We start from the raw sequence: 21,764 nt of genomic DNA, 5'->3' as shown, positions 1-21,764 counted from the left end.
GCAAAGCTACTTAAAGAGAACCTATGAGCATGTGCCATGCACGGCCAGCCTCCTCCACAAGCTCTGCATCTGCAGATTTAACCAACCAGGATTGAACACGTACAGATTCCTGTCATGATTCTCTAAACAATACAGCATGACAACCATTTACACAGGATGGATATTCCCGTAGGTATTATACGTCATCCAGGATGTGCATAGATTATATGCAGATACTACACCATTTTCTATTAGGGACTTGCACATCCATGGGCAGGAGGCTGAGTCCTGAAACCAATCCCCCATGGATTGGAAGGAATAACTGTACTACTTTAACTACTGTTCAAGTTCAGATTTTTTACTTCAGCCTGAGTAGTAGTTTATTTAATTGAAGGATTTTCGATCATCATATTCCAGTAACTTGGTACACAGTAGGCCTTTAAAGGGTTATCAAAATAACTAGTTCTTTGCAGGTTTTTTTTTTTGAGATGGAATCTTGCTCTGTCGCTTGGGCTGGAATGCAGTGGCACAATCTCAGCTCACTGCAATCTCCGCCTCTCGGGTTCAACCAATTAATTCTCCTGCCTCACCCTCCCGAGTAGCTGGGATTACAGGTGTGTACCTCCCTGCCAACACCCGGCTAATTTTTGTATTTTTAGTAGAGACGGGGTTTCACCATATTGGCCAGACTGGCAGACTGGTCTCAAACTCCTGACCTCACGTGATCCGCCCGCCTCAGCCTCCCAAAGTGCTGGGATTACAGGCGTGAGCCACCACGCCCGGCCTCTTTGCAGTCTTTTATGCACTTACGCTTTTAACTTAGCTGGGCTAATTTTTGTATTTTTAGTAGCGATGGGGTTTTGCCATGTTGGCCAGGCTGGTCTCAAACTCCTGACCTCAGGTGATCTACTTGCCTCAGCCTCCCAAAGTGCAGGGATTACAGGCGTTAAGACACCATCCCTGGCCTTTTTTTTTTTTTTGAGACAGGGTGTTGCTCTGTCACCCACGATGGACGGCAGTGGTACAATCATAGTTCACTGCAGCTTCAGCCTCCTTGACTCAGGCAATCCTCCCACCTCAGCCTCTCAAGGTAGCTGGAACTACAGGTACACGCTACCTATGCCTGGCTAATTTTTGTACTTTTTGTAGAGATGGGGGGATTTCGCCATGTTTCCCAGGCTGGTCTCAAACTCCTGGGCTCAAGCAATCCTCCTTGCTTCAGCCTCCCAAAGTGTTCAGATTATAGGTGTGAGCCACCACACCCAGCCTTTTTTTTTTTTTTTTTTTAATTTAGATGTAAAATATAGTATTCAACAAGGATTCAGCTTCAACACTTAGGAAGAGGGCAGAACCTGGGAAAGTGTGTCCAGCCACAGACCTGACTGCTGTTCTGTAACTACGGTCTTCTGCCATCTAATGAAAAGACCAGCAAGACAACAAATTCTTTTATTTGCAACTTCAGAGCCACTCAGATTTCCAGAGGTGGGATGCTATTTTCTAATCTGACATCCTTGGAAGATGTAACAACATGAATGCTTCATTTTTCAATGGCTGTAGGCATAACAATTTCTGAAAGAAAAATACGATTCTCTATAAAAGACCTGAAGTTGATTTGGGAGAGGCCAACTGGATAGCAACAGAGCCACAGGCGCTCAGCTTCCCTAACCAGGTTCAACATCAATACCTCCATTTCCCTGGAGCTGAAACAACTAAATGAACATTATAGAGTTAAGACTTTATGTGCCTTTAACTCCTCTTTAGTATCAATAAGATTTTCAGATTATTTTCAGGAAAGCAGCTAGAACTTTTAAGGATCAGGGCTGATGACAGCAGAGATATAAGGCCATGTTATGACATTTATCCATTAGCTCCGTCTTCTTCCTGACTCTTTCAATCCCTCCTACCCATCAATCCGGGCAGGAGAGACTATCTAACTCCAGGCTGTTTCCAGTCCTCCCTTGCAAGGAAACACTGTATCACTCATGGCACTGCTTTTTCCATGTTTCCCTCAGGAGGTCCAGGGTCGAGACCCTCGTGAAAGTTAGTCATCCACAGTGATGTTTCGGAAAAGGTAGGCCATGGACTCTCCGTTGTGGATTCTCCGAATGGCTTCAGAAAGAATCAAACTGATATCCACAGTCTTTATCTTGGGACACTGCAGCTTCTGAACCTCATGAGGGACAGTATTCGTCACCACCACCTAGTCACACAGTGATGGAAAACAAACACTGTTACTGAAGTGTGTTTCAAACTGGTTACACAGAAAAGTTTATCTAACACTGAGTCCCCACAGCCTAAGTTCCAAACTACAAAACCTTGTTCCACTGAGTATAGTTTTTATAAACCAAACTTAACTAATTTTATGCAAAGGAAAAGTTACATGGCCTCAGAACAAAAGACGAAAATCTCAGGAATGACATGGTCTCCACACAGAAACAGTGAGCCCCAGTGCTATGCAGAACTCTCAGATCATAAGGGAAGAATTCCAGCCTCAAGAGAAACGCTCCTAGGATGTCAAATTAAAGTACCCAGGCAAATTGTTATGCAAATAGACGTACACAGACTCTCAACATAACCCTCAACTTATGATAGGGTTACGTCTGGATAAACACATCATTATAAGTTGAAAATATTTTAAGTAGAAAATGCATTTAGGCCTGGCACAGTGGCTCATGCTTGTAATCCTGGCACTTTGGGAGGCCGAGGCGGGCAGATCACCTGAGGTCAGGAGTTTGACACCAGCCTGGCCAACATAGTGAAACCCCGTTTCTACTAAAAATACAAAAATTAATCAGGCCTGGTGGTGGGCGCATGTAATCCCAGTTACTTGGGAGACTGAGGCAAGAGAATCACTTGAACCCGGGAGGCAGAGGTTGCAGCGAGTCGAGATTGGAACACTGCACTCCAGCCTGGGTGACAAAGACTCCATCTCAAAAAAAAAAAAAAAAAAAAAAAAAAAGCATTTAATACACCTAACCTACTGAACATCATTAACTTAAATATGCCCAGAACAGTTACATTAGACTGTAGTTGGCAAAATCATCTAGGGCAAAGGCTTTCATTTTATAATAAAAGCTACTATTTTAAAGTGTTGAATACCTCAAGTAATTTAACGAATACTATACATTACATTGTAATTGCGATGGTTTTGCATCATCATAAAGTCAAAAAATTCTAAGTTGAACCATGGTAAGTCGCAGACTATCTGTATTCCTAAACATGTATCTGTCCCAACAAACTGCTAGACGGCAAAAGTTAGAAAAGCTATAGACAGATTAAGCAATTTAGTATTGACTGAATCTTATTCCCAGAAAACACAGCAGCAAATCTTGGCTCAAGATTTAGAAGCAGCCCAACCTCATCTACGGAGGATTCCTCAATCAGGCGGGGGGCCTCTGCAGACAGGATGCCGTGGGTGGCCATGACATAGATCTTGTAGGCGCCTCTCTCTTTCAGGATCTCTGCGGCAGCAACAAAACTCTCCACGTCGTCAATAATGTCATCCTGGGAGGAGAAGAGAGTGAGCTGGTAGGCAAGAAAACACCCTCTAGCCAGACTGTCAATGCACACACTGCTCTCCTCTTCCCTGCACTCAGTTTCAGAGGATTTCCGATGGAAAATCAGAGCTGTGTGCCTAGGTCAAAGACTGAGCATCCAGAAATGGTAACAGAAGTACCTGACAGTACCTTGTGTGTCTGTCAGAGGAGGGCGCAGCCAAGCGCCTGTGACGTTACGGCTGGAGCTGAGGACTGCCAACACTCACTTTCCTGTGTCACATTTCTGGTGAATCCCACATAGCCAGCGTTCCATTTATTTTTTTTTCCAAATAGAACGTGACATGAGAAGAAAACTGAAATAAAGTGTGCTACAGCAAAGGACTCGTGACCCACTAGTCAGCAGATATTTAGAGCTAGGAAAAAAAAACTATGTCAACATACAGAACGAGTCTGCACGGGGACATCCATTCTTAGTCGTGAAAATGGAACAGCTCATCTTCGGTTCATCTTTCGGCTCTAATGCTCAAGCATGATTAGGTGAGCTGGTTTAAAGAACCTAGAATCCACATGATGAAGGTGAAGGTGCTGAATTTTCTCATGGGAGTACTGTGCTCATTTCCTATCTGTAGGTTATACTTTGATGTGTGTTCACCTGGATAGAGGGTTCTGCCACTTGGCACAAGGGAGTTCGGGTGAGAAAGGATATGTGGATCCATTTAGATCATCGTTCCTAGAAATACAGTCCCAGAGTGGACAACCTACTGACCAAGAGCCAGGAGTGTCACCTCTGCAAATGGATGACACATAACCATACCACGATGATTGCGATGCGGCCTCCAACATCTCCAACTACAGTTATCGGTGGCTTCTCTTTGGCCATCATCACTAGCAAAACAAAACAAATTACAAGATCTCAGTCATTCATGTATCACTAGAGAAATGTAATCATAACCTCATTCCCTGGAAATGGTGGCACAACCACTATACAGGCAAAAAACCAACCAACCACGCAGATTCCCCCTCCATGAATCTGCAATCTCTCAGAAACAGCAGCATTGGCCAAAAGAAATAGAAGGCACGCCATACATGTTACTTTGAATTTTCTAGTAGCCACATTAAAAACAGATTATGTAGGCCGGGCGCGGTGGCTCAAGCCTGTAATCCCAGCACTTTGGGAGGCCGAGACGGGCGGATCACGAGGTCAGGAGATCGAGACCATCCTGGCTAACACCGTGAAACCCCGTCTCTACTAAAAATACAAAAAACTAGCCGGGCGAGGTGGCGGGCGCCTGTAGTCCCAGCTACTCCGGAGGCTGAGGCAGGAGAATGGCCTAAACCCGGGAGGCGGAGCTTGCAGTGAGCTGAGATCCGGCCACTGCACTCCAGCCCGGGCTACAGAGCAAGACTCCGTCTCAAAAAAAAAAAAAAACAGATTATGTAATTCCCAAAATATTATAATTTCGACATGTAACTGATATAAAAATGTATGTATGTATGTATGTATTGAGATGGAGTTTCACTCTTGTTGCCCAGGCTGGAGTGCAATGGCACCATCTTGGCTCACTGCAACCTCTGCCTCCTGGGTTCAAGCAATTCTGCCTCAGCCTCCCAAGTAGCTGGGATTACAGGCATCCGCCACCACACGCAGCTGAGTTTTGTATTTTTAGTAGAAACGGGGTTTCTCCATGTTGGTCAGGTTGGTCTCAAACTCCTGACCTCAGGTGATCCACCTGCCTCAGCCTCCCGAAGCGCTGGGATTACAGGCGTGAGCCACCACACCCAGCCTGATATAAAAATTTATTAATGAGATGTTTTACACTTTTTTTTTTTCAGAGGGGATCTTGCTATATTGCCCAGGCTTGTCTCAAACTGGACGCAAATAATCCTCCTACCTCAGCCTCCCAAAAGTGCTAGGATTACAGACATGAGCCACCACACCCAGCCTTACACTTTTTTCCTATCAAGTCTTCTCTACTTGGTGTGTGTTTTATACACACAGCACTTCTCAGTTGAGACGAGCCCGGTCTCAGGAGCTCAGCAACCAGCACAGTGCACAGCACAGCTGGAAAGACAATGAACCAGCACAGCATGGAAGATTCTACCAACACGGAGAGGCTGCACTGCAATGCCGTGCAGACAGAAACCCCACTCTCATGGAGGCTGGCGGAGACAGTCAGAAGGAATGCCGCTCTGCAGAAAGCGAAACTGCGAAAGGCTGCCAGATCATGAGATGGCTTTATGTTACTTTCTTCCAAAGTCACCTTATTTGGACAGTGTAACCTTACTATCAGATAACTGCACTACTGACATAATCAGAGTTTCCTCAAAATCAGGAACTTGAAGACAATAACTCCAGGCCCATCATCTTTTCCTGATTTAATTAGTGCTTAAAGTAGAGACTTTTATCTGACTACAAAATCTGCATCTGAAGAAAGGCTATGAGTGTACAAAGGAAACTACAGGATAAAGAAAGGAAATAAGATTTTATCCTCAAAAGGAGGTCAGTAAACAGAGAAGAAAAACAAAGACTATTTCAGAAGAATAGGCTAAGTATTCCTTCTTTAAACTTTGTTATTATTCTGAAATATTTATTAGGCTAGTAGTGGGGGAAGCGAAAGAGAATAAAATCCAGGGTAACAGAGTTTGGTGACTACCAAAAAACAATTTTGGCTGATTTCCACCAGTAGGCACTGTGTATCTCAAAGAACAGGTGTTTTTCTCTGTATATTGGCAAATCAGCTGAGCTGAAATTCAGCACTACTTTATACATCTCGACAGACGTGTATTTCCTGATTTCACATCGTAGAAACAAAGACAACTTCTTGAATTTGGGCAAGAAAAGAAGACTTTGTATATAAAATCACTTAAAATGGGGGGGAGGGGGGTTTCAAACCACCACCATTAGGAGCAGCTTCCTGAGATTCTGTTTTTAAACCATGTAAACAGACAGTTATGTTGACCTATCCGTTTTGGTTTTTTTTTTTTTTTTTTTTTTTTGAGACAGATTCTCACTCTGTCTCCCAGGCTGGAGTGCAGTGGCATGATCTCAGCTCACTGCAACCTCCGCCTCCCGGGCTCAAGTGATTCTCCTGCTTTAGCCCCCTGAGTAGCTGGGATTACAGAGCACGCCACCAGCTGGGTAATTTTTTGTATTTTTAGCAGAGACGGGGTTTCACCATGTTGGCCAGGCTGGTCTCAAACTCCTGACCTCAACTGATTGACCTGTCTCGGCCTCCCAAAGTGCTGGGATTACAGGCATGAACCACCGTGCCTGACCAACCTACCCGCTTCTTAAAGAGATGTGGTTCCTTTTCAGCTGGGCGTGGTGGCTCATGCCTGTAATCTCAGCACTTTGGAGAGGCTAAGGCAGGCATATCACCTGAGGTCAGGAGTTCTAGACCAGCCTGGCCAACATGGTGAAACTCTGTCTCTACTAAAAATATAAAAATTAGCCAGGCATGGTGGCACATGCCTGTAATCCTAGCTACTCGGGAGACTGAGACAAGACTTGCTTGAACCCAGGAGGCAAAGGTTGCAGTGAACTGAGATAACACCACTGCACACCAGCCTGGGAAACAGGGCAAGACTCCTGTCTCAAAAAAAAAAAAAAAAAAAGAAATATTGCAAGCCAATACCCCTCCATCAAATATCAATGGAAATTCAGCTCTAGTTTGATACAGAAAACATCACAGTATTTGTGTTTACTTTTTTGCAACCCTACCTCCTGCAAAGAACTATTGTTAGTTTCATACGAAAAACCTAAGCACAGCTAGGAGGGAGGCTAAAAAAGGATAAAAAGAAAGGCTTCCTGCCCACTATACTCATTCCCTGCTGATACTGCCTTTAGGTTCTGGATAAAAGTGAACACATAATTTAGTGGCTGCCACAAAACAGAGACAGACTTTATTACTACAGGGTAGAAAAAAATGACTAGTACCTCACAGGCCAACAGTTTCTGAATAGCTTACCCAAAAAATAAAACACTAAAAATTCCAGTTTTCATACAAGGTCAAGAATAGAGTGCTAAAACTACCCTAAGTTTAGATTCTGCTCTGTCCATTTTATCAAACAAAATCTAATCCATGAATAAAATGAATTGTGCAACCTTACTTGTCGCCAGAAATCACTGTGAAAACTACATCAACTGCAGTGAAAATGTCTCCAATTCATCAAATGATTTGCAATGTTTTTATGAAGGAAGCAGGAAGTTGTCTTTTGCTTTTATTTTTTTTTTTTTATTTTTTTTTTTTTTGAGACGGAGTCTCGCTCTGCCGCCCAGGCTGGAGTGCAGTGGCCAGATCTCAGCTCACTGCAAGCTCCGCCTCCCGGGTTCACGCCATTCTCCTGCCTCAGCCTCCCGAGTAGTTGGGACTACAGGCGCCCGCCACCGCGCCCGGCTAGTTTTCTGTATTTTTTAGTAGAGACGGGGTTTCACCGTGTTAGCCAGGATGGTCTCGATCTCCTGACCTTGTGATCCGCCCGTCTCGGCCTCCCAAAGTGCTGGGATTACAGGCTTGAGCCACCGCGCCCGGCCGTCTTTTGCTTTTAAAGGTAGCATTTTCCAGGTAAAGTAAAGCTGCGCTGACAACCCTCCTTACCTTACGAACGCTTCCATCACAAGTACAAGCACCTGCACACATGTGCACACGTTTACTCTTTCCTGGGAGCCAATTAACCAAACCTTCCTCTGCTAAAGTAAACAGCAAAAAAGAACTATGAGCAAATTCATTCCTTACCCATTTTGACCTTTGTCTACTTCTAGTTCAATGAAATGGCAAACCATATCAACAAACTGACATTAGAAAGAGATGAGTGGCTGGGCATGGTGGCTCATGCCCGTGAACGTAACACTTTGGGAGGCTGAAGCGGGCAGATCACCTGAGGTCAGGAGTTGAAGACCAGCCTGGCAACATGGCAAAACCACTTCTCTACTAAAAATACAAAAATTAGCCAGGCGTGGTGGTGTACACCTGTAATCCCCACTACTAGGGAGGTTGAGGTGGGAGGTTCCCTTGAGCCCAGGAGCCGGAGGTTGTAGTGAGCCGAGATTGTACCACTACACTCCAGCCTAGGTGACAGGGCGAGACTCCATCTCAAAAAAACAAGAGGCCGGGCATGGTGGCTCATGCCTGTAATCCCAGCACTTTTGGAGGTCGAGACGGGCGGATTACCTGAGATCAGGAGTTTGAGACCAGCCTGGTCAACATGGTGAAACTCTGTCTCTACTAAAAATACAAAAATAGCCGGGCGCGGTGGCTCACGCCTGTAATCCCAGCACTTTGGGAGGCCGAGGCGGGCGGATCACGAGGTCAGGAGATCGAGACCACGGTGAAACCCCGTCTCTACTAAAAATACAAAAAATTAGCCGGGCGCAGTTGTGGGCGCCTATAGTCCCAGCTACTCGGGAGGCTGAGGCAGGAGAATGGCGTGAACCCGGGAGGCAGAGCTTGCAGTGAGCCGAGATCGCGCCACTGCACTCCAGCCTGGGCGACAGAGCCAGACTCCGTCTCAAAAAAAAAAAAAAAAAAAAAAAAATTAGCTGGGCGTGGTGGCACACACCTGTAATCCCAGCTACTTGGGAGGCTGAGGCAGAAGAACTGCTTGAGCCTAGGAGGTGGAGGTTGGAGTGAGCTGACATCGTGCCACTGCACTCCAGCCTGGCCAACAGAGCAAGACTCTGTCTCAAAGAAAAAAGAAAAAAAAAAAACAGGCGTGGTGGCTCATGCCTGTAATCCAGCACTTTGGGAGGCCAAGCCAGGTGGATCACCCTGAGGTCAGGTGTTCGAGACCAGCCTGACCAACACAGAGAAACTCCATCTCTACTAAAAATACAAAATTAGTCAGGCGTGGTGGTGAATGCCTGTAATCCCAGCTACTCAGGAGGCTAAGGTAGGAGAATCATTTGAACCCCAAAGGCAGAGGTTGCAGTGAGCCAAGTTCACACCACTGCACTCCAGCCTGGGCAACAAAAGCAAAACTCCGTCTCAAAACAAGAACAAAACAAAACAAATACAAAAATTAGCTGAGTGTGGTGGCTCACGCTCATAAACCCAGCTACTTGGGAGGCTGAGGCAGGAGAATTGCTTGAACCCGGGAAGCGGAGGTTACAGTGGGCTGAGATCGCCCACTGCACTCCAGTCTGGGTGACAGAATGAGACTCCATCTCAGAAAAATAAACAAATAAATTAGATGAGGAAATAAAATGAGGTCTTCTGTAGAACAGAAATGAACTGATTTCAAGCTCACAACCCCTATCTACATGCAAACAAATCAAAATTTACATTTAACAGATGCTCAAGAGGTGCCAATGTCTGTTTTCACTTCAGTGGTGAAAACCACATCTTCACTTGTGAAATTAACAAGCCAGGAAAAGTCACCTCCTCTCACTTTTGTGATCCAAACTCTTACTTTTCACCCCTGTGGCAAATGTAGTCTTCTTTAGCAGAACCCCCGACATAAAATCTTTTCAAGTTTGTTAGATGCCCTTGCCCATCATCTGTACCAAGCCTACCTATAAGATGGAAAAGATTTAAGGTTTCACTCCTTCATTCATACAACTTCTTTTTTAACAAATTACTCTAAAATGAGCTTCTCAACCTTAGCACTTCTGACATTTTGGACTAGGTGATTATCGCACTGTAGGATGCTGAGCATCATGGCCTTTACCTACGAGATGCCAGCAGCACCCCAGCTCCCATGGTTGTGACAACCAGAAACATCTCCAGACATTGCCAAATATCCACTGTGAGGCAAAACTCACCCGTGGGCAAGAAGTAGTGCTCTAAATAATGGGTTTGGCCAGGTGCGGTGGCTCACACCTGTAATCCCAGCACTTTGAGAGGCCAAGGCAGGGGGATCACGAGGTCAGCAGTTCGAGACCAGCCTGGCCAAGATGGTGAAACCCCGTCTCTACTAAGAATACAAAAAAATTAGCTGGGGGCAGTGTCAGGCACCTGTAATCCCAGCTACTTGGGAGGATGAGGCAGGGGAATCACTTGAACCCGGGAGGTGGAGGTGGCAGTGAGCTGGAATCGCACCACTGCACTCTAGTCTGGGTGACAGAGCAAGACTCTATCTCAAAAAAAAAAAGAATGGATTTGAGGAAAATAAAATAGTTCATCTCCCTAAAAAATGCAAAGGTTCTCAGGTTGAATATTTATTCTGTCATAACCATTCTAAGATCTTAAACTAAATTACCAACAAATGAACCACTGGAACACACTGGATAACTGACATACAGATGTAAAGCATATTTAATTTAGGAGGCGCAATTTATTACACATACAAGAAATAATTTTTTCAGAATTTTCTTGGCTAAGCCTATTAGAGTCACACAAAACAATGTGATGATAACTGTGGAAGCTGCAATGTAAACACACCAGTATGTCTAGAAGTAATGCAGTTCTTTTCCTATGACTCATAAAGATGACTGCCAGGGAAACCATGGTTACGACCATTAAGCAACAAAGCAACATCCTCAGAATAAATAATCTCACCATATAAAATACTCTGATAATACAACATCTATCAAAGTAACCTCTGACCCAGTAATTTTATTTCTCGGTCTTTTTTTTTTCTTTTGAGATAGGAGTATCACTCTGTCACCCAGGCTGGAGTACAGTGGCGTGATCTCAGCTCATTGCAACCTCCGTCTCCCAGGTTCAAGCAATTCTCCTGCTTCAGCCTTCCAAGCAGCTGGGATTACAGATGTGTGCCACCACGCCTGGCTAATTTTTGTATTTTTAGTAGAGACAGGTTTAACCATGTTGGTCAGGCTGGTCTCGAACTCCTGACCTCGTGATCTGTCTGCTTAGGCCTCCCAAAGTGCTGGGATTACAGGTGTGAGCCACCACAACCAGCCTATTTCTTGGTCATTATCCTACAACATACTCAGCCGCTTACAAAAGGACATTAAGTCAAGGTTACTCACAGGTAGTAACATCTGGCAACTGAGCATGTCCACCCTGAGCCCAAATCTTGGTTTCTTTTTTTTTTTTGAGACGGAGTCTCGCTCTGTCGCCCAGGCTGGAGTGCAGTGGCGCGATCTCCGCTCACTGCATGCTCTGCCTCCAGGTTCATGCCATTTTTCTGCCTCAGTCTCCCGAGTAGCTGGGACTACAGGCGCCCGCCACCACACCCAGCTAATTTTTTGTATTTTTAGTAGAGATGGGGTTTCACCGTGTCAGCCAGGATGGTCTTGATCTCCTGACCTCGTGATCCGCCTGCCTCGGCCTCCCAAAGGTTGGGATTATAGGCATGAGCCACCACGCCCGGCCCCAAATCTTGGTTTCTAAATACCATTCTCAGCTGGTCTGATGCTAATGGGTTATCAATACTTACTAATATTAGTGTTACTAAAAAGTTGGCATACGGCCGGGCGCCGTGGCTCAAGCCTGTAATCCCAGCACTTTGGGAGGCCGAGACGGGCGGATCACGAGGTCAGGAGATCGAGACCATCCTGGCTAACCCGGTGAAACCCCGTCTCTACTTAAAAAAAAAATACAAAAAAACTAGCTGGGCGAGGTGGCAGGCGCCTGTAGTCCCAGCTACTCGGGAGGCTGAGGCAGGAGAATGGCGTAAACCCGGGAGGTGGAGCTTGCAGTGAGCTGAGATCTGGCCACTGCACTCCAGCCTGGGCGACAGAGCGAGACTCCGTCTTAAAAAAAAAAAAAAAAAAAAAAAAAAGTTGGCATACATTCCAGCACTGCTAAACCTGACCGATTTATTTTTTTTCCTAGACCAAGTCTTGCTCTGTCACCCAGGCTGGAATACAGTGGCACCATCTTGGCTCACTGCAACCTCCGCCTCCTGGGTTCAAGCGATTCTCCTGCCTCAGCCTCCTAAGTAGCTGGGATTACAGGTGACCACCACCATGCTTGGCTAATTTTTGTATTTTTAGTAGAGATGGGGTTTCACCATGTTGGCCAGGCTGACCTCGTGATCCGCCCTCCTCAGCCTCCCAAAGTGCTGGGATTACAGGCGTGAGCCACTGTGCCTGGCCTGACTGATTTTTAAAAATAAATAAATACCATTCTCCAACTAAAGGTATAAGGGCTCCTTGGAGAAATGGCCAAGTACAGTGCTAAGAAATTACAAGATGAGGCCGGGCGCGGTGGCTCAAGCCTGTAATCCCAGCAGTTTGGGAGGCCGAGACCGGCGGATCACGAGGTCAGGAGATGGAGACCATCCTGGCTAACCCAGTGAAACCCCGTCTCTACTAAAAATACAAAAAATTAGCCGGGCCTGGTGGCGGGCGCCTGTAGTCCCAGCTACTCGGGAGGCTGAGGCAGGAGAATGGCGGGAACCCGGGAGGCGGAGCTTGCAGTGAGCCGAGATCGCGCCACTGCACTCCAGCCTGGGTGACAAAGCGAGACTCTGTCTCAAAAAAAAAAAAAAAAAAAAAAAAAAAGAAATTACAAGATGAACACGGGGCGTAGTTACAGCAGAAAAGTAAGGGAGTCTCCAAAAGTGATGGGGACATGCCAAAAGAACACAGGAGGCAGCTGGAAGGAGCTCTCTCTGGCCAAATATGAGACAAACTGAGCATTAAAATAAAAGTAGGCTGGGTGTGGAGGCTCACATCTGCAATCCCAGCACTTTGGGAGGCCAAGGCAGGCGGATCACCTGAGGTCAGGAGTTGGAGACCAGTCTGGCCAATATGGCGAAACCCTGTCTCTACTAAAAACACAAAAATTAGCCGGGCATGGTGGGGCACGCCCATAATCCCAGAAACTTGAGAGATTGAGTCACAAGAATCACTTGAACCTGGAAAGCAAACGTTGCAGCGAGCCAAGATGGTGCCACTGCGCGCAGGGCAGGGCAGGGCAGGGCTCGGCTCTTTGTTGCCCAGGTTGGAGTGCAGTGGCCCGATCTCGGTTCACTCCAACCTCTGCCTCCCAGGTTCAAGTGATTCTCCTGATTCAGCCTCCCAAGTAGCTGGGACTACAGGCACACACCACCATGCCTGGCTAATTTTTTTTTTTGTATTTCTAGTAGAGACAGGGTTTCACCATGTTGGCCAGGTGGTCTCGAGCTCCTGACCTCAGTTGATGCGCCCACCTCGGCCTCCCAAAGTGCTAGATTACCAGATAATACAATTTTTACAAATTGAAGTTTGTGGCAACCCTGTGTCAAGCAAGTCTACGGGCGCCATTTTTCTCTCTCTCTCTCTTTTTTTTCCTTTTTTTAAAGACAGGGTCTCGCTCTATAACCCAGGCTGGAGTGCAGTGGTTCGATCTCGTCTCACTGCAACCTCTGCCTCCTGGGCTCAAGGGAACCTCCCACCTCAGCCTGCTGAATAGCTGGGACCACAGGTGCATGCAACACCTGGCTAATTTTTTGTGCTTTTTGTAGAGACGAGATTTCGCCATGTTGCCCAGGCTGGTCTCGAACTCCTGGGCTCAAGTGATCCTGCCACTCTGGCCTCCCAAAGTGTTGGGACTACAAGCATGAGCCACCGTGCCCAGCCTGGGAGCCATTTTTCTAACAGTATGTGCTCATTTCATGTTTCTGTGTCACATTTTGGTAATTCTTGCAGTATTTCCACTTTTTTCATTATTGTTACGTTTTTTCTGGTATCTGTAACCAGTGATCTTGGATATTACTACTGCAATTGTTTTGGGGCAGCATGAACCAAGATCACATAAGACAGCAAACTGGCTGGGTGCAGTGGTGGCTCACACCTGTAATCCCAGCACTTTGGGAGGCCGAGGCAGGTGGATCATGAGGTCAGGAGTTCAAGACCAGCCTGACCAACATGGTGAAACCCTGTCTTTACTAAAAATACAAAAATTAGCCAGGTGTGGTAGAGCGCGCCTGTAATCCCAGTTACTCAGGAGGCTGAGGCAGGAGAATTACTTGGAGAATTACTCCCGGGAGGCGGAGGTTGCAGTGAGCTGAGATCCAGAGCAAAATTCTGTCACTGGAAAAAAAAAAAAAAAGACAGCAAACTTAGTAAATGTGTATTCTGACTGCTCCACTGACCTGTTGTTCCCGTCTCTCTTCCTCTTGTTGGACCTCCCTATTCCCTGAGATACAATATATTGAAATTAGGCTAATAACCCTCCAATGGCCTGTAAGTGTTCAAGTGAAAGGAAGAGCCCCATGTCTCTCACTTTAAATCAAAAGCTACAAATAATCAAGCTTAGTGTGTCGAGAGCCAAAAGCTAAACCTCTTTAGTCAAACAGCCAGGTTGTGAATGCAAAGGAAAAGTTCATGAAGGATATTAAAAATTTGACTCCAGGGAATACACGAATGATGAGAAAACAAAACAGCCTTATTACGGAACCAGAGAAATCTGAGTGATCTGGATAGAAGATCAAACCAGCCACAAAATTCCCTTAAGCCAAAGCCTAATCCAGAGCAAGGTTGGTTCGTGAAGTTTAAGGAAAGAAGCCATTTCCGTAACCTAAGAGTGCAAGGTGAAGTAGTAAGTGCTCATGTAGAAGCTGCAATAAGTTACTCACAAGATCTAACCAAGATAATTGATAAAAGTTCAAACAATATCAAACAACAGGCCAGGCGTAGTGGCTCACACATGTAATCCTAGCACTTTGGGAGGCCGAGGCAGTCAGATCACTTGAGGTCAGGAGTTAATGACCAGCCTGACCAACAGGGTGAAACCTCATCTCTACTAAAAATACAAAATTAGCCAGCCATGGTGGTGCATGCCTGTAATCCCAGTTACTCAGGAGGCTGAGGCAGGAGAATCGCTTGAAACTGGGAGGTGAAGGTTGTGGTGAGCCAAGATTGTGCCACTGCACTCCAGCCTGGGCAACACAGCAAGACTCCATCTCAAAACATATATATATGTATATATATATCTCAAACAATAGTCTTTCAACAGCTCTGACGGAGATATACAAGGAGATTTGCATTGTTTTCATGCCCACTAATACAACATCCATTCTGCAGCCCATTGATCAAGGAGTAATTTCAACTTCCAAGTCTTATTATTAGCAGTAATAATAGGCCAGGCGCGGTGGCTCACGCCTGTAATTCTAGCACTTTGGGAGGAGGCCGAGGTGGGCGGATCACAAGGTCAGGAGATTGAGACTATCCTGGCTAACACAGTGAAACCCCGTCTCTACTAAAAATACAAAAAATTAGCCGGGCGTGGTGACGGGCGCCTGTAGTCCCAGCTACTCAGGAGGCTGAGGCAGGAGAATGGCATGAACCCGGGATGAGGAGGTTGCAGTGAGCCAAGACTGTGCCACTGCACTCCAGCCTGGGTGACAGAGCGAGACTCCATCTCAAAAAAAAAAAAAAAAAAAAAAAAGTAATAATAGTAAGGTGATCCTCCACCTCACCCTCCCACACTGTCAAGAATACAGGCTGAGGCGGGAGGATTACTTGAGCCAATGAATTCGATACCAGCCTGGACAACAAGACAAGACCCCGCCTCTACTAAAAATTTCTAAAAATTAGCTGTGTGCTAGGCACAGTGGCTCATACCTCTAATCCTAGCACTTTGGGAGGCCAAGGTGGGTTGATTGCTTGAGCCCAGGAGTTCAAGACCAGCCTGGACAACATGGCAAAACCCCATTTCTACAAAAATTAGTTAGGTGTGGTGGCACGCACCTGTTGTCCCAGCTTCCAAGCTACTCGGGAGGCTGAGGTGGGAGGATCACCTAAGCCTAAGGAGATAGAAGCTGCAGTGAGCAGTGGTCGCACCACTGCACTCCATGTCTGGGCGACAGAGGGAGACCCTGTCACTGTACTCCAGCCCGGACAGCAGACAGAGACCCCGCCTCTAAAATAAAATAAAAAGAAATACATTTGGCTGGGCGTGGTGTCTCACTCCTATAATCCCAGCACTTTGGGAGGCCGAGGCAGGCAGATCACCTGAGGTCAGGAGTTTGAGACCAGCCTGGCCAACATGGTGACACCCTGTCTCTATTAAAAATACAAAAATCAGCTGGGCATGGTGGGGCACACCTGCAATCCCAGAAATTCGAGAGAATGAGGCACAAGAATCACTTGAACCAGGAAAGCGGAGGTTGCAGTGAGCCAAGGTCGTACCACTGTACCTGGGTGACAGAGCAAGACTTTGTATCAAAAAAAAAAGAAAGAAAAAAAAGAAATGCATTTTATAAGACAATAGATGCCATAGATAGTGATTCCTCTGAAGGATCCAGACAAAGTAAATTGAAAATCTCTGGAAAGGATGCACCATTCTAGATGCCATGAAGAATATTCGTGATTCAGGGGAGGAGGTCAAAATATCAACATTAACAGGAGTTTGGAAGAAGTTGGTTCTAACCCTCATGGATGACTCTGAGGAGCTTAGGGCCTCCATGGTAGAAGTAACTGCAGATGTGGTGGAAATAGCAAAAGAACTAGAATTAGAAATGGAACCTGAAGCTGTGACTGGGCTGCTTCAATCTTATGATAAAACTGTAATGGAGAAGGAGTTGCTTTTATGGATAAGCAAAGAAAGTGGGTTTTTTTTTTTTTTTTTGAGATGAATCTACTGCTGGCGAAGATGCTGTGAACACTGCTGAAATGAAAACAAGGATTTAGAAGTATTACAAAAATTATTTGGTAACACAGTGGCAGGGTTTGAGAAAAGCAACTACAATTTTGAAAGTAGTTCTTTCGGCCAGGCATGGTGGCTCACACCTGTAATCCCAGCACTTTTGGAGGCCAAAGCCGGGTAGATCATCTGAGGTCAGGAGATGGAGACCAGCCTGGCTGACATGGTGAAACCCCATCTCTACTAATAATACAAAAATTAGCTAGGCATGGTGACACACATCTGTAATCATCTGTAATCCCATCTACTCAGGAGGCCGAGGCAGGAGAATTGCTTGAACCCAGGAGGCAGAGGTTGCAGTGAGCCGAAATGGTGACTGCACTCCAGCCTGGGCGACAGAGTGAGATTCTTGTCTTAAAAAAAAAAAAGAGAGAGAGAGAAAGTAGTTCTTTCTTCTGGGTAAAATGCTATCAGACAGATCCTTTTATAGTTCCTAAGTGTGATCATTGGGTGTTCACGCTCACATGTGAGATGTGCTACCCTTGAACCTTGTTAGAACATCAGCACATTACCTGGTTGACTTTTTTTTTTTTTTGAGACAGTCTCGCTCTGTCGCCCAGGTTGGAGTGCAGTGGTGCGATCTTGGCTCACTGCAAGCTCCGCCCCCCCCCCCGGGTTCACACCATTCTCCTGCCTCAGCCTCCCGTGTACCTGGGACTACAGCGCCCACCACCACAGCCGGCTAATTTTTTTTTTTGAATGGAATATTTACAGTTAAAACATAGTCTTAATTACAAAGGGGGGAAAAAAAAAAAGAATAACTTTACAGTGGAGAAACCTGCCACAGAAACCTTAACCAACTTATCAGAATGCACGTCACCAGTAATGGGACACATCACATGTTTTCCGTGATTTTCTGCCAAAAATGCATAACCTGAATCTAATCCTGAGGACATAAACAAGCCCCAATTAAGGGATAGTCTACAAAATCACTTGATCGCACTGTTCAAAAGTATCAAGGTCATAAGAAAAACAAAGAATAGAGCAGCCATTCCAGATTAAATGAGACTAAAAAGAAATGACAAGTAAATGCAATGTGTGATCCTGGGTTAGGTCTTGGACAAGAAAACAAGTTTATTCTTTTGCTCTAAAGGACACTGCTGGGACCACTGGTGAAACCTAAGTAAAGTCTGTAAATTACACTGTTATAGCAATGTTAGCTTCCTGGGTCTGACAATGATACTCTGGTTATATAAAAGAGTCTTTTGTCTTTATATATGTACACGTAGGTATTGAGGAATGAAGGGACATTACGTCTGCTACTCACCCTCAAATGGTGAAAAAAAACCCAAGTATATAAATGTTAAATTTGGGGACTCTGAGTGAAGAGCACATGCTGGAAATCTGTACTATTCTTCTGTTTTTTTTTTTTTTTTTTTTTTGAGACAGAGTCTCACTCTGTCGCCCAGGCTGGAGTGCAGTGGCACGATCTCGGCTCACTGTAAGCTCCGCCTCCCAGGTTCACACCATTCTCCTACCTCAGCCTCCTGAGTAGCTGGGACTACAGGCGCCCGCCACCTCGCCCGGCTAATTTTTTGTATTTTTAGTAGAGACGGGGTTTCACTGTGTTAGCCAGGATGGTTTCGATCTCCTGACCTCGTGATCCGCCCGCCTCGGCCTCCTAAAGTGCTGGGATTATAGGCTTGAGCCACCGCGCCCGGCCTATTCCTTCAACTTTAAGTCTAAAGTCAGTTTAAAATAAAAAGCTAAAAAAGCAGACTATGGCTTGGCATGGTGGCTCACACCTGTAATCCCAGCACACTGGGAGGCCGAGGTAGGTGGATGACCTGAGGTTAGCAGTTCAAGACCTGCCTGACCAACATGGTAAAACCCTGTCTCTACTAAAAATACAAAAATTAGCCGGGTATGGTGGTGTGTGCCTGAAGTCGCAGCTACTCGGGAGGCTGAGACAAGAGAACTGCTTGAACCCAAGAGGCGGAGGCTGCAGTGAGCCAAGATTACGCCACTGTACTACAGCCTGGGCGACAGAACGAGTTCAGTCTTTTTTTTTTTTTTTTATGGAGACGGAGTCTCGCTCTGCCGCCCAGGCTGGAGTGCAGTGGCCGGATCTCAGCTCGCTGCAAGCTCCGCCTCCCGAGTTCACGCCATTCTCCTGCCTCAGCCTCCCGAGTAGCTGGGACTACAGGCGCCCGCCACCTCGCCCGGCTAGTTTTTTGTATTTTTTTTTAGTAGAGACGGGGTTTCACCGTGTTAGCCAGGATGGTCTCGATCTCCTGACCTCGTGATCCGCCCGCCTCGGCCTCCCAAAGTGCTGGGATTACAGGCTTGAGCCACCGCGCCAGGCCTACGAGTTCAGTCTTTTTTTTTTTTTAAAAAAAATGAGAAAAATAGGTCACCCAGGTGCAGTGGCGGATCTCGGCGCTGTAAGCTCCGCCTCCCAGCACAGCCTTTGGGAGGCGCCCGCCACCAAGGCAGGCGGATCACAATGTCAAGAGATAGAGAACATCCTGGCCAAAATTAAGGTGAACCGCGCCAGGCCTTCGAGTTCAGTCTAAAAAAATAAAAAAATCAGGCCGGGCGCAGTGGCTCACGCCTGTAATCCCAGCACTTTGGGAGGCCGAGGCAGGTGGATCACGAGGTCAGGAGATCGAGACCATCCTGGCTAACATGGCGAAGCCCCATCTCTACTAAAAATACAAAAAATTAGCTGGGCGTGGTGGCAGGCGCCTGTAGTCCCAGCTACTCGGGAGGCTGAGGCAGGAGAATGGCCGTGAACCTGGGAGGTGGAGCCTGCAGTGAGCCGAAATCGCGCCACTGCACTCCAGCCTGGGCAACAGAGAGAGACTCCTTCTCAAAAAGATAAATAAATAGGCCGGGCGCGGTGGCTCAAGCCTGTAATCCCAGCACTTTGGGAGGCCAAGGTGGGTGGATCACGAGGTCAGGAGATCAAGACCATCCTGGCTAACACGGTGAAGCCCCGTCTCTACTAAAAATACAAAAAATTAGCTAGGCATGGTGATGGGCGCCTGTAGTCCCAGCTACTCGGGAGGCTGAGGCAGGAGAATGGCGTGAATCCGGGAGGTGGAGCCTGCAGTAAGCCGAGATCGCGTCACTGCACTCCAGCCTGGGCGACAGAGCGAGACTCCATCTCGAAAAATAAATAAATAAATAAATAATAAAAACACAAAAATTAGCTGGGCGTGTTGGCACGCACCTATAGTTCCAGCTACTGGGGAGACTGAGGCAGGAGAAGCGCTTGAACCCGAGAGGAGGAGGTTGTAGTGAGCCAAGATTGCACCACTGCACTCCAGCCTGGCGACAGAGCAAGACTCTATCTCAAAATAAATAAATAAATAAATAAATACAAATAAAAGTTACCTGATCCCCAAAGCCTGGTATTTGATCAACAGATGTCACCCAGCTTACCATAATATAAAAGCTTAAGATTTCACACCATCACATACAACTTTTTTACTAAAGCAAAAATTATCGAATATTGTCTGAATGCTGAGTGCTACGCAGAACTGTCCATACACAGTCTACAAATGCGTACAACACAACTCCCTTTTACAAAAGAGGAAATCAGGCCTGGTATGGTGGCTCACATCCATAATCTTATGTAATCTTGGCATTTTGGGAGGTCAGGACAGCAGGACTGTTTGAGCACAGAAGTTCCAAACCAGCCTGGGTAATGTAGGGAGACCCCGTCTCTATTAAAAAAAAAAGAAAACTATCCAGGCATGGTAGTGTACCCCTAGAGTCCCAGCTACCCAGGAGGTGGAGGTGGGAGAATCACTTGCGCCCAGGAGGTTGAGGCTGCAGTGAGCCATGACTGTGCCACTGTACTCCAGGCTGAGCAACAGAGTGAAATCCTTTCTCAAAACATAAAAAAGGCGGAGGATAGCAAATACCATTCCATTATTTAAAAACAACGAGACAGCATATATCTACATAGTCGGTAACTCCTAGTCATTCAGACTACTTAAAACTTTCTTCAGGGCCAGGCGCAGAGGATCATGCCTGTAATTCCACCACTCTGGAGGCCAAGGCAAGCAGATCATGAGGTCTGGAGTTTGAGACCAGCCTGGTCAACATGGTGAAACCCTGTCTCTACTAAAAATACATTTTTACCTGGGGGTGGTGGCACACACCTGTAATCCCAGCCACTCAGGAGGCTGAGGCAGGAGAATTGCTTGAACCCAGGAGGCTGAGGTTGCAGTGAGCCGAGATCACGCCACCGCACTCCAGCCTGGGCGACAGAGTGAGACTCCGTCTCAAAAACAAAACAAAACAAAACAACAACAATAAAAACAAAAAAAAACTTTCTTCAATTTACAACTAAAATAAAAACACAGAGCTCATCTTACACGGCAACTCCAGGCCCGGGTGCACAGTCGCATTTTTGACCATAGGTGGGGAGTGACGACCATCATCCATGTCCAGTTCCGTGCACTGAGCTTCCCCGTGGATGACAGCCAAACCCAGACGCAGTCTCTCCGCATAGGACTGGGCCCTAGAAGGACAAAGGGAAATGGTGAAACTGACAGGAAGAAATCCCACATATCACTACTTCATCACTTTTTAACCACAAAATGAAAATATGTAACATTTCAGGGACATGCAAAGGCATTATTTATATAAATGAGAATGTGAGGCCCAGGTCAGAATGTAAATGCCTCAAAGGGCACATAAGTTAGCGTCTGGGATTTTATCTGATTCTAGATACTTTTTTTTTTTTTTTTTGAGACAAAGTCTCACTGTCACCCAGGCTGGAGTGCAGTGGCATCAACAT

The 21,764-nt window shown here is 46.2% G+C and overlaps 1 protein-coding gene and 1 non-coding gene across 6 annotated transcripts in view; one reads left to right on the top strand and one right to left on the bottom strand.

The window, feature by feature from the left end:
• Positions 1-1,411: 1,411 nt before the first annotated feature.
• The window catches only part of PRPSAP1 (phosphoribosyl pyrophosphate synthetase associated protein 1), a 50,180-nt gene continuing 29,827 nt past the window's right edge, over positions 1,412-21,764 (bottom strand). For all 5 annotated transcript variants that reach the window (XM_050764316.1, XM_050764320.1, XM_050764319.1 and 2 more), the window contains 4 exons: positions 21,340-21,485; positions 4,291-4,361; positions 3,337-3,483; positions 1,412-2,179 (listed from right to left, as the gene is read on the bottom strand). In XM_050764316.1, coding sequence (XP_050620273.1) covers positions 2,021-2,179; positions 3,337-3,483; positions 4,291-4,361; positions 21,340-21,485 — 523 coding nt within the window. In that variant the 3' untranslated portion in view covers positions 1,412-2,020. The remainder of the gene's footprint in view (positions 2,180-3,336; positions 3,484-4,290; positions 4,362-21,339; positions 21,486-21,764) is intronic.
• Positions 17,430-17,533, top strand: LOC126940065 (small nucleolar RNA U13). The gene has a single exon (XR_007720588.1). It is a non-coding gene; the product is annotated as a small nucleolar RNA U13 (small nucleolar RNA).

The sequence above is a fragment of the Macaca thibetana genome, chromosome 16 (genome assembly GCF_024542745.1).
Source record: "Macaca thibetana thibetana isolate TM-01 chromosome 16, ASM2454274v1, whole genome shotgun sequence".
Lineage (NCBI taxonomy): Eukaryota > Metazoa > Chordata > Mammalia > Primates > Cercopithecidae > Macaca > Macaca thibetana.
Note: the sequence above shows the minus strand (reverse complement) of the source record. Positions and strands in the feature narration are given on the sequence as shown.